The following is a 13,861-nucleotide window of genomic DNA, read 5'->3' on the forward strand; positions in this document are numbered from 1 at the left end:
ATGTCATCTTCGGATGACTCTTGTTTTTATTTTGCCAATCCGAGCAGAAAGTCTCACTCTTAAGCCACTAGAAGAAGGGAAACATAATTAATGTCCATGGGGATGTCTACCTCTATCTGGCCTAAATGTCCAATGCCCAAATTTCAAAAATGTGTAATCTTTGAAGAAGTCAAGCATTTCAAATATCGTTTTCTCAGATGATATTTAATTTCATTTCTCACAAGTTTGCGGAGATACCTTAACTTGGATGGGATCAAACTAAATAAAAGCCAATATCACTTTCTGGTTGTGTTTGTAAGACCTTGGACAGAATGGTCATTAACAGATTAATATGGTAATTTAAAACAAATGATCTGATTACAAATTATGATTCAATGTGGTTTTAGAAATGATATCCGGGGTAGAATAGGTCTTCAGCAACCCATCCTTGCTGTAAAAGGCGACTAACGGGATCGGGTGGTCAGGCTCGCTGACTTGGTTGATGCATGTCATTGGTCCTAATTGTGTGGATCGATGCACATGATGTCAATCACTGGATTGTCTGGTCCAGACTCGATTATTTACAGACCGCCGCCACATAGCTGGAATATTGCTGAGTGCAATTCAACATTCAACGGGTTGTTCTTCTCTTTTGGGACCCGTGAAGATCCGGGGTAGAGTAGGTCTTCAGCAACCCATGCTTGCCGTAAAAGGCGACTATATGCTTGTCGTAGGAAGCGACTAACGGGATCGGGTGCTCAGGCTCGCTGACTTGGTTGATGCATGTCATCGATCCCAATTGCGTGGATCGATGCTCATGATATCAATCACTGGATTGTCTAGTCCAGACTCGATTATTTACAGACCGCCGTCATATAGCTGGAATATTGCTGAATGCGTCGTGAAACAACCAACCAACCAACCAATCTTCTCTTTTGGTCCATTTGTTGGTATATGCTTCGACAGCATCCATAATGATTTTATATTTGTGATCCCAATTGTTAGAAGGCTGCTCACGATATTTTGGTGAGAAATAAATCAGTATACATGCGCAGGTGATAAGCAGGCTGTTTCTGAAAAGGTGTTTACGTAAGCTTGTTTGAGGTGGTCCAATCAGGTTTGTTGCTTGGAAAAATATCATAAATTTAGTTAACCACTAAGCATATGATTGGTGATTTCAGAAAAGGGTGTGTAGGTATGTTTTGATCGTTGAGTATATAAACGACATCAGAGCTCAGGTGGACATAAACGCGGGTTAGCAAGCTGATTCAACGACAACAGGCTAAGAAGAGATCCTCCAGAGTCTAACGCCATAATGACCAAGGTAGGCTTCATGAAATCATTTTCACGTTCAGGCATGTTCTCAAAACATGTAGATTAAACCGAAATATTTTTACTATGTATGTATGTATGTATGTGTGTGTGTGTGTGTGTGTGTGTGTGTGTGTGTGTGTGTGTGTGTGTGTGTGTGTGTGTGTGTGTGTGTGTGTGTGTGTGTGTGTGTGTATGTATGTATGTATGTATGTATGAACAAACACCAGCCCCAGAGAAGTTCCTCCATGATTGGGGGGCACGGGTGGCCCTGGCGTGTAAGGCGCCGCGATTCGCATTGCAGAGTTGCGTCCCTAGGGCACGCCAGCAACCTATGATTGTGGGTTTGAATCCCGATTCGATTATGTTTCTAGGTTTGTCAGCACCATACCCGTGTTCGTGGGTTTCACCGAAGTGATCAACGTCTGAGACCTGCATCACTCCAGGCTTTCGTCCCACATTAAGCTGACACGCCGTGATATAACTGTAATACTGTTAAAGCGGCGTTAAACCCAACTCACTCACTCCTCCAAAATTGCGTTGAGGATGGTTAACGTTTGGGACAGGGATTTTGTGGTACATTGCTGGAGCCAGCAATTTTTCTGTTTGTACAGATTTTTATGGAGCTTTGAATTCTAGTACAAAAGAAATATGGACATGTCAAATTAAAAGTACCGATGCGTGGTTTTGAACATATTCTTTAAACGTTTGCCTTTCTTATAAGTTGCAAAACCTCTGTACTTTTGCGTATCAGACTCAATGCAAAGTAAGCATTGTTTTCAGTTCCAGCCACATAAGTAAATGCGCTAGCGGGTTTAACGCCGCTTTTAACAGTATTCCAGTTATATCGCGGCGTGTCAGCTTAATGTGGGAGGAAAGCCCGAAGTGATGCAGGTCTCAGACATTTACCACTTCGCTGAAACCCACGAACACGGGTATGGTGCTGACAAACCTAGACACATAATCGGGGCCAACCGGGATTCGAACCCCCAATCATAGGTTTCTGGCGCGCCAAAGGGACGCAACTCTGCATAGCGAATCGCGGCGCCTTAGACGACTGGGCCACCCGTGGCTCCCGTTGTAGTCAAGAGAGTAGCAGGACAGAGACATGGATCGCGGATTATGCCTTCGTCAGCAGTCCTGTAATACAAGAGACCAATGATGTTACCATTTTTCAATTTTTTTCTCGTTTCCCTTTTTTTTGCAGATTCTGATGCTGTCTGTTTTTGTTGCAATTTTCTTCCGTGCATGTATGTGTGACCCCGGTGGGCAAAACGTAAGTATAATTTATTATGTTTTGTTGTGAGATTCATATTTCGACGACTTATGCTCTCGTTCATATCTGTAGACTGCATTGATATTTTTATCGTGTTGACAAAAAAATTATTCTTTAAATATTTCGCAACTAGATTTAAACCGGATTTGTGATAGTCTAGTAATTATACTGTCCATCATTGACATGCTTGTCAACGTGATGCTTCAGGTGAATGTTTTCTGCCTTTTAGGAGTGCACTGTGGTACAACTTGAAGAGACAATAGAAGCGACGACATGCGGTGGAACCACAACCATCAGATACACCAACGGAACACTCATTGAGACACAGTTTTTCACAAACAAGGTATATTCTGTACAGCTTGTCAAATAACAGAGACAAGTGTAGCAGTAACTTACAGAAACAGACAAAAATCTTCATCAATTCTGTTTATCTTTATAATATTATGTTTCTGTTGCAATTGACACAAGTTTTTGGAAATTAGGGGGTACGCTTCCCATACTACATGTCAGATGAATGCAAAACAATGAATGCAGTTTTAACATTTTTATCCATGTCCGGGGCCGACTATTGATAATCTGTGGTGGGCGACGGGAGGGTGATTTAGGCCTGGAATTTTAACGGAAAAAATAAATTGTTCCAGAAGATGCTTGAAAAAATAATTCTATTCTAAAAGAAATTGCATCGTTTCATTGTGAATTTACCCAAATCATATTTAGGCTCATAGCTTTGATTAAAATAATAATTATAATTAATAATAATAACCATAAAAAATCCGCTTTGTTACCAGCTGGTCGGTAAGGCCCATACTTGGCGCAAACACACACAGACACACAGACACAAACACACAAACATACCACTGGATTTACATCGTATCCCAATTGCGTAGATCGATGGTCATGATGTCAATCACTTGATTGCCTGGACCAGACTCGATTATTTACAGACCGCCGTCATATTAGTGGAATATTACTTTGTGCGGCCAAACAAACAAACGAACAAACCAACATTTACTGATTTTGCAAAACTCATATCCTTTCCCTGCTGAATAAGGCACCGGTTTCCTTATCTAATATAACCTTTAATACTCTTAGACGATGACTGTGACCCAGGTAGGAGAAGACACCACCTCCTGCTACGTGCAACCCCTGACCCCGATGCCGAAAGAGGTAAGTTAAATACTCAATGACATCCTGTTTCCATTAATATAACCAGTCACTTGTCGTAAGAGTCGACTAACGGGATCGGGTGGTCAGGCTCGCTGGCTTGGTTGATGCATGTAATCGATCTCAATTGCGTGGATCGAAACTCATGATGTCAATCACTGGATTGTCTGGTCCAGACTCGATTATATACAGACCGCCGTCATAAAGCTGGAATATTGCTGAGTGCGGCGTTAAACAACAAACAAACCATCCAACCTCTTACGACAAGCCTAGTCGCCTTTTACGGCAAACATTTAATAAGAAATATATAATATTAAATGATGTTAAATTATCTTTTTAATATTAGATTGATTATGCTGAGATATCTTTGACTGAGTTTGCTGAGGAAGTTGATGCTGATGAAGCTGCCGCCATCCAAGCTCTAGTTCCTGAGTGCCAGGGTCGGACCATCTATGCCTTGGAGGAGGCAACTGAAGACCCCAGCACAGGTACGTGGATTACACACTTATACTTATGTATATCTCTATGGACATTCATGAATATACTGATTGTACCTGTGTAAATATGTATTGGAGAAAACTGAAACCTGATTTTTAACAATGATGAATCGTCGATTCTACATTAATAATTTGGCTTTAAACATCTAAACTGGCGATTTTATGAACGTTTTAAGTTAATAAAATATCATGTTTTAAGGTACGTGGATTACACACTTATAATTACTTATGTACATCTAATGCGGGTCCCCAGGAAGGGGTCGCCGTGTGTGTTTGTGTGTGTGTGTGTGTGGGGGGGGGGGGGGGGGGGGGGGGGGGGGGAAGGGCAGGGCACATGGAAATAGCAGTCAGGAGCTCCACACATTGTTTTCTTATTTCTTGAATATTAAATGTAAGCCTTGCATACACTTTGGCACTTAAAGGCACAGTATTCTTGAACAATTGAAACCCACTTTGATATACTTCTGCTACAAGGTTGGTTGGTTGGTTGTTTTACGCCGCACTCAGCAATTTTCCAACTATATGACAGCGGTCTGTAAATATTCGTCATGAGTATCGATCCACGCAATTGGGATCGATGACATGCATCAACCAAGTCAGCGAGCCTGACCACCCGATCCCGTTAGTCGCCTTTTACGATAAGCATAGTTGCCTTTTACGGCAAGCATGGGTTGCTGAAGACGTATTCTAACCCGAATCCTCAAGGGTCTGCTACAAGAACCTGTTCAGGGAAACATTATTGGCAAACACAACTAGTAAAATATGCGTGCTAAAACAGATGGAAATGGTTAATCTCAAAATAAGATTTCAATACCTCCGATTTCAGTGTTATTCATTCATGAATTTCGTTTGCAGGAAGAAGGAAGAGAGCTTGCACTCGGCGTCTCAAATGTACCGTGACGTATAGTCAGTCAAATGGGTGGTACCTTAAATGCACATGGGTAACCTCGTGTGACAAGTAATGTTGGTGATGACAAAGTCACATCACACACATCGACATCACGTCGAAGGTGGAATATCTTAAATATGATGAGCATGATATTATGCTCTAGGTGTGGTCCATTCAATAACAAAAATATAAAAATAGAACGAGACTGAAACACACTATTTCACACCTGCAAGTGATTATTATACAGTAAACTACGGTTATAACGAACACGCCTCTAACGAACTTACGGATATAACGAACTTACTTTTTGGTCCTGACTAGTTGCTGTAGTTATGCTGTATCTATGCTTATAACGAACTACGGTTATAACGAACTAAAATTAGTAGTCCCTTTGAGTTCGTTACAACCGTACTTTACTGTATATTTAAATTTGCATGTAGTTTGTATCCTTGTAAAATAACGAGCATATATATTGGACGTTTTAGGATTAGTTCAGTATTATGAAATTCAAAACATAATTATTTTGTTTAAAGTTTATGATATTGGCTTATATAACAATGTGAAATTAGAAGACTGCCTGTACTGGTATTGCAAATCTGATTATAACTGAATAAAATATTCACCATCGACTTTAAGTATTTCTGTCGTTCCTTCAAACCTTACATAAATGGTATTGCGATTGTTAAATCTACAAGTGTTCCATCTCAAGTGCATACTCACACAAGGGGCTGCTTTTTAAAACAAAAAACAAAGCCAAACACAAAAGGTGTTAGGGGAGAGCCTGTGGTCTGGAACTTGCTTTGTAGAGTTGCGGCCCTTAGTTGTTCAAGGATTGTGAGTTATGAGTTGGAATCCCAAATTATGAGCCTTGTTAGATGTTGTGAACATCTCTTTCCTCCAATCTTAAGCTGACACGTTTTGATATGACACATCAAATGTGTCCAGGCTCACTCATCGGTTCGAATCAAGGAATTGTCCCTTTGTCCACACAACTCATGTCCAAGAGAAACAATACAGATACGACTGAACAAAAACAATAATACGTTGCATATGCAAGAGATATGTGTTCAAGAGAGTGTTGCCTTAACTTAAACACTCCTTCACAGCACAGACGTTTAAATGAACAGTGACACATGTACAAGGGCAACTGGGCAACATGGGAGCAGTTAAAATGCCACTATCCAATGGTGAACATCCGGGTTAGGCTTTGGCCCTCGTCACAAACACATTTAAAGGCAAGTTAATTGTCTTCAGCAACCAATTCTTGCCGTAAAAGATGACTATGCTTGTTAAAGGCGACTAACGGGATCGGGTGGTCAGGCTCGCTGACTTGGATGATGCATCTCATCGATCCCAATTGATTGATTTCGATTTTCGATCCCGATTTCGTAAAGCGTATTTGATTGGACTATGTATAGACTCGTTAGTCCTGCCAAAATATACCAGCCTAGTTCGGCAAGGATGGAAACTGGACTTTTCAGTCAGTTAACTCCCTTGCCCCGGGAAGGTGTACTCCTGAAGGCGACCATGCTTGTCGTAAGAGACGACTAACAGGATCGGGTGGTCAGACTCGCTGACTTGGTTGATACATGTCAATCTTCAATCTTTATTTCACGTACTGAAGAGGCCACAGGCATCTAGTACAATTTGAAGAATATACAATTTTATACAATTTATGTACATATCTCACCAAATCACCTCACGTCATTCCACATTGCATCTCAACACAGTCACATATTTTCACACATACAGTACAATACCATACCCTGTAATTTCATAATTTCTATTTTACCATATCACAACTTAATATATTATACAACATATTCTATAACATCACATCATATTGTATCATTATTATAGTATTATTTCATATACCATTATCATAACATACCATACATACCATCGTACCATATATCACACCTATATTATTTCATATTTCAACATGTCATATCACACAACACATTAGCAATGTCATAGCTTGTCCCATCATATCTGATCATATCATACCATATAATGTCATGTCATTCCATGCCAATTTATATCATATCAATCAATATTTATTCAACACTGGAAGACCGCAAACCATATAATATGTACACTAAAAAAACACAGTATTTACACAATTTCTATAGTACACATAACATATTGCATCATATCTCCTCATGTATCATATCACACCACAACACTTATCATATCATATCACATCACATCATGTCATGTCACATCATATCATTTCATATACATATAACTATACTAAACCATTTGTAATACCACAATATCACATGACAGCCTAATAGTTTAATACCATTTCTAACTCTTTTGTTTGTAGTTTATTCAGATGGCAAATATCTATAAATATGTACTTAATGTATATACACAATAGTTTCCTAATACCAAGCAGCTAAGATTATTCTTTCATCAGGTTCTGTCGGTATAAAGAGGCATAATATATGTACATGGAAACATTTTGTAAGATACTTCTTTTTGTGTTTGACAGCAGTGTAACAAATTTAATAATATTTAATTTTATTATTACTTAATAAATAGAGGTTATCACGCGAGTGTGTTTGGGGATGGTAAATATCCTGCATTAGGAATAAACATTGTATTTAGCGAGCCTTGGCGAGCTAAATACATAGTGTTTATTCCTAATACAGGATATTTACCATCCCCTAACACACAAGCGTGATAACCTCTTTATCATATAATGTCATTCTTTAATTCTGTGCTTCAAAATCGCTTTCCCTCTCTCACATACATAACCGAAACATTGCGAGTTTTTCTGGAATGCGCGCATTAATATTTATTACGTCACAGGGTAAGTGATGTGTCAGTCGGACAGTGACACTAGCCAATATAGTTCCAACTAAAATCTGTTTCTTATACAGTGGCGAAGCAACATATACGCAAAACAACAATTGTTTTTAATTGCCTTTCGCGGCAATCCATCTGTCTGTCCGCTAGAGTAACTGCCCTTTGTCAAAGGGAAGCTACTCTTACCCTAGTCTGTGAGACGTCACGGCCACGGTCAGTCGTTGTTGACAGTCGGTCTGTCCTGTCATAACGTTAAGAAGTGTAGTCAGATGTACACACAGCGACAAAACGAAACAAGGTAACAATTCAAACACATTTCGGACAAATCCAACTATTGTAATTTGTGGAGAAGGTTTCAAGCCGCAGAGGTCTACAAGCACAGATATGGCTACTGATCCCGCTTGGCTAGGCCTCGGGCCCTCGCAAAATTGTTTCGAAATTTATATCTCTAAAGTTGCCCAAACTCATAAAATGCCTTAGCTACGTCACAGTTAGAGACTGATTTTCAGTATATTAGACTGTTCTTTTGATAATGATAGCAATTATCCCTGTAGTTTATCCAGATTCCCGATGGTTAATTCTGACTCGATCGCCGAATGATGAGGGCGACGCCATGTTTGTTTATAAACAGTGAAAGTAGTCCTACTTGACCTTTGATATTTGCATCTCTATCCGCATATGACCCCAACGGATATCGTTTTTATCCGTTGGCTTTATCCTGCCGAGAAACCTACCCATTATATGATAAAATGCATTATTTTGGTAATCTTACATTATTCCAATTCAAGGGGTGTTCTCCCCATGCATTTGTGTTCCACGGTCAAAAGGAAGCTACTATTCCTGGTTTAATATTGCAAGGGAAGCAACTCTTCCTGGTTTAATAGTGCAAGGCACCTTATCAGTGTATTATTCAGGAATTGTTCTTCACATGCTCTAAACAAAGGGAAGTAACCCTTGTTGCAGCTGAATTTAGTTGCTACATCCTCTTTTCATCCACACAACCACACCGGTAACACGTTTTTCCCTCCCATCCTGCCCATTACTTCTCATTTCATACGTACATATCTGTATAACATTTCCTCAGTTGATAGTTAATCTAATTGCAAGTATTTGTATGTATCAGGAACATGTACTGCTGCTTGTTTTCCTTTACATTGTAGTTGTGGCAAGTTTTGGACAATTCAGTATATGTGAGGCAAGAGGTGTCCTGGCATAAACATGCGTCGAACAAGTCACAGGGGTTTGTATGTGCACAACAGGTAAAGATCCTGGACTAGCACATTCTACACATTACATCGCACGACAATTGGTTTGTATCATCTCGTAACACTTCTGGGCTGAGAGAAGTGATTTTGGTGTTTTGGGGGTCTTTGAGGCATACCCTCTAGGCTCTATTGTATAATAGTGGTTGTAGAGTCTTCAGCAGACCCCCTATGCGCTTTTCCCTGGGGGGTCCCATCATTTGGCTCCGTATGGTTTGTACCCTCGGAGCCGTGTTTGCTGTTCTGTCCGGGCACCTTCGGGTTGACTGTCAGACGTGTTTAGCGTTTCCCAGCCCAGGAGTGTTCTCCAGTCCTTGTACTTTTCTGTATATAAACCTGTGGCCTTACATCCAACTCAAGTCTTTGTGTTTTTTCTTGCAATGGTGCAGCATCTAATTCTGCTAAAGCATTATCCTAAAACAATAGGGTACCTGTAATAATAAGCTTGCAGGGCCCGGTTGTTCAGAACCCGGTTAACTCTTGACCAGCCGTTAAGTCAGTATTAACTCTCCGTTAAATTTAACCAAATGGTTATGTTGTTTCCCAAAGCATGGTTATCTTTAACGACTGGTTAAACACCTGTTAAAGTTAACACACCTCCCGACCTCCGTTAAATACTTAACACCTTGGTTATCTTTGAAACAAAATGGCGTTCATGGGTAGGCCTAGCGCCGCTTTCATGGTTCCAGAGGTTAATGTGAGACAACAGAAGCGATTCCGAGCTGTTAATTTTGCATTAATGAACTACACAGACAGTGAACTTCGTGATAGGTACAGATTTGGGAGGGAATCTATCAACTACATCGCCAATATACTGAGGGAAGATTTGGAGCGCCCTACACAACGTAGCCATGCTCTAAACGTCGATCAACAACTGATGATAGCTTTCCGTTTTTACGCAAGTGGTAGTTTCCTTCAAGTGATACGATGGGGGTGGACAAAAGTACAGTTTCACGTGTCATAGTAGATGTGACTGATGCCTTGGTTAAAAGAAAGAACGAATTCATAAAATGGCCAACACAAGAATGCTACATACGTCAGGTTCAAGATGGATTTTTCGCCCTTGGTGGTTTTCCGAGTATCCTAGGTTGCATTGATGGTACGCACATACGTATTCAGGCACCGACCAGAGATGAACCAGCTTACGTTAATCGGAAAGGATACCACAGTATCAACGTACAGGCAGTGTGTGACCACGAAGGTACGTCTTGTGAGATTAGAGTACTGTCCCTTTTTGCAATTAGAGTAGCTTCCCTTCCAAGGTCTATAAAATTCCACATTAAAAAGATTCGGAATTAGATAAATAATGAAAGGTTTGCGTAAATGCTCTCATTACTCTTAATAAATACAAATGGGATATTCTAGTCAGCTAACAAGGGATGTTTTTAAAGTTCTTTTCAGCTCTAAGCTGTATCAAGAGACTGCAATTTTAAGAAAATATAGCTGTAAGAAGTTTGTAATATATAATATAAACGCCTATAATAGAAAATCCATTAATCCATCACGAACATTGCTTATTTTTTTAAATTATTGTCTAATTTGTAGGTAAATTTACGAATGTGTGCGCTAATCGGCCGGGATCAACTCATGATAGCCACATATTTAGAACCTCTACTTTGTGTGAATACTTAGAGAGGTCGCACACTTCAATATCAGATGGCTTTCTTTTGGGAGACAGTGGATATCCTTGCAGGCCTTTTCTCCAAACCCCATGATACAATGACAGCTTGTGTGCTACAAGAGTTACAATAGAAAGAACATTTGGTCGATGGAAAAGACGGTTTCGTGTACTTCATTCTGAGGTAAATATGCATAGTATATTTGTGTACTTAATTTGATCAATGTTTTACTTTTCTACATCTAATCTTGATTTTTTTCATCACTTTAAGGTTTGGAGTCATGGTGTTGTGTGTTCCAATGCTTCACGTTTTACACCGACCACATAGCAGAAACAAATAATTTTCCAAGAATCCTAACTAACATAGCCAATTACAAGTAATTATATTACTAATTCAAAGAAGCAAACAAGTTGCTTCTAAAATGTAGATTTTAATGTGACATTCTGTATTCATGTATTTGACACAAACATTTCTTGTTTATTCAACAGATAAGGATGAGTCCACGCCGTGGGTGTCAGATTGTCCTTGCCTGTGCTGTCCTCCACAATGTATCCTTATTACTGAATGATCCATTACAAGATGACAACGACAACCCAGATGAACAGCCAACAGTGGACACATGGAGGAAGGCATGATGGACGAGGCATTAGAGATCATATTGCCAATTCCTTCTTCTCCAGCTAATAAACTACAAACAGAGGACACAAGAATTAAATATAGTGACAATGAAACTGCAGGTTTATTACATCATAGAAAGTAACAGTTGAGATGGACTGAAATTGTCAATATCATCACGTTGCAGTATTTGCTCAAGGAGTTGAATTTGTAGCTTAAGTTGTTTTTTTTCCATTTCCTGTTTTTCTAGCTCTCCTGATAGAACTCTTTCCTGTAATTGATAGACTCTTTCTGAAGAACTGAGTTTTGTACGTTCTTTTCTGTACTTGAGTTGCCTGGCTGGACGTCCGTCATCAAGTATTGGTGCTGCTTCACTGTGCTCTGTTTCTTGAGATTCTCTGACTTCAGGACTTTGTGATGTTGGGGTTGAGGTAGTAGCTGCTGGAGAAGGATCTGTTGTACCAGTTGGCAACCCAGGATCAGCCACTGATGAAAGTTCAGCACAACCTGGAGGAAAAAACAATTATCAATATAAATATATATGGTTTTGTCTGTGTTTCTATTAGGGATTACGGCTTAAGAATACTTATATACGGATCTACTCTTGTTTTAATCATTTATGATTCAGAGAAAGACAATATACTATAAATGTTATTGGCTATTAATGTGTTGACTAACATCAACAGAATATTCACTTCATTGCAAATTCAGGAGACCGAAATTATCTTGACTGTGTCTTTATGGCTCTGACTATTCGTTTCGTCTTAATGTGTGTAACTGAATTATTCATTTTGTTATATTTTCATTAAATTCATTTTACTACCGCTTCACAATAGTTTACCTTACTGACCTTGACCTCTACATATGGAGGAGCGGAAGCGTGCTCATAAATAATCTTTGCTCCCAGATAAATTTGTGATATATAAATGTGACCAAGTCAGGTTTGGCATAAGTTTTTGGAATAGCATTACTTTACGTATCCACTGTTACAGCAGATATCCCGCTCTTGCTAAAACAACAGGCTTTGGACTTACTGTTGATACTACAGAAGAGAAATTGCGTCACATTCCGTCGCCTGATGTTGTGTTCAACAATCTTATATTTGTTTCTACGGTTTACAGCATCGTGGACTGGGTTGATATAATAATAATACTCGTGAATCTCACGTGAATAGTAAAAGTTCATACAATGTTGGCTGCATTGTTCAGATATTGTAGAGATTGGAGGCAAACACATTCTTTCGAAAAAGTTCAAGGTCATGTCTAAATATAGAAAAGGGATATTCCGTGTCAACATAAAACAGACGACTTTCGAACGTATGAAAATGAGTAGGCGGCTTAGTAAAATTCCATAGATATACACTTATTTCAGCGCAGATTGACAGCTTTTATACAATATGTTAATATAATTTGTTGTTGAATTAGTAAATTCGCATTTTACTGTTCTGAATGATGAATTTCTACAATACAATTATTATTGCTGCTTCAAATTGTGTTGGTCATATTTTATCCTAGAAATATCGCTGGTAACGTTTATATATACATTTGGGGCGGGCCATGTGGACAGTTTATGAAAAAATATAATTAAGGCATCAAAAACTTCTGACCCCAGTATTTTCACTCCTACGTAAAAACATTCACATGAGTAAATTTCATGTGAAGTCCGTTCCTTTTACACATGTGTCTGTCCTTGGAGATTGAGGGGAAGACTATGTCAGCAGTGCGTCGTGTTTGTTGTCAGATCCGATAAAAGTGCTGTAAGGGGCTTAAACAAGGACTGGTCGGCTCGGGGTCAGTATACAGTGTCTGAGTGTGATATTCATGTTAAACTGCAGCATGGTGTCTCAGTGGGCTAGCACTATAAAAATCCAAAGTCCAGACTAGTAAAAGCAGCCACACACACACAAGCGCGCTCCAAAACCCACTCTCACACACATACACACACACGCACGCCCTCTCGCACACACACAATCAAGCACGCACGCACACTCACGACGCCGAACCTTGTTTCACGACATAATTAGGGCCGTAGGAGTTACCTCCCTTAGACCAGCATTTGCGAACGTACATCGTATTATGACAAGACGTGGTAGGGTGAAATACTTGTTTCTGTTACAATCCCTCTGAAAGTTGCTTTGCATGTGACGGTGAACATGTTAAGTTTTACGCCAAGTTTCGCAAAATGCCAGACATATCATGTAGATAGACTACAGAAATCGGCCTCAAACATTGTACTTATGTGGGGAAATCGAACCCAGTATGTCTAGCGTGAGCAGCGCAAGACTTAACCGCTAGACTACCCCGCAGTCTCAGTAAATTGTAAATGGGTTGCCTGAAGTGACCATCGCAGTGTTATAAACGTTTAACTGATAAAGTTGCGTTGCATGTGACGGTGAACATGTTAAGTTTTTACGCCAAGTTTCTCATTGTGCCGGA

The 13,861-nt window shown here is 39.6% G+C and overlaps 2 protein-coding genes across 2 annotated transcripts in view; both read left to right on the top strand.

The window, feature by feature from the left end:
* The window catches only part of LOC125378298 (complement C1q-like protein 4), a 68,109-nt gene that overhangs the window by 10,994 nt on the left and 43,254 nt on the right, over positions 1–13,861 (top strand). The gene's annotated exons all lie outside the window — the stretch shown is intronic.
* Positions 1,229–5,305, top strand: LOC125378256. Its single transcript, XM_048393639.1, has 6 exons — positions 1,229–1,303; positions 2,498–2,566; positions 2,796–2,909; positions 3,659–3,733; positions 4,077–4,218; positions 5,083–5,305. Exons 1-6 carry the CDS (start codon positions 1,295–1,297, stop codon positions 5,187–5,189), a joined length of 516 nt encoding a protein of 171 aa, XP_048249596.1. The 5' UTR covers positions 1,229–1,294; the 3' UTR covers positions 5,190–5,305.

Source organism: Haliotis rufescens, unplaced genomic scaffold (genome assembly GCF_023055435.1).
Source record: "Haliotis rufescens isolate VD_foot unplaced genomic scaffold, xgHalRufe1.0.p SCAF_12, whole genome shotgun sequence".
Lineage (NCBI taxonomy): Eukaryota > Metazoa > Mollusca > Gastropoda > Lepetellida > Haliotidae > Haliotis > Haliotis rufescens.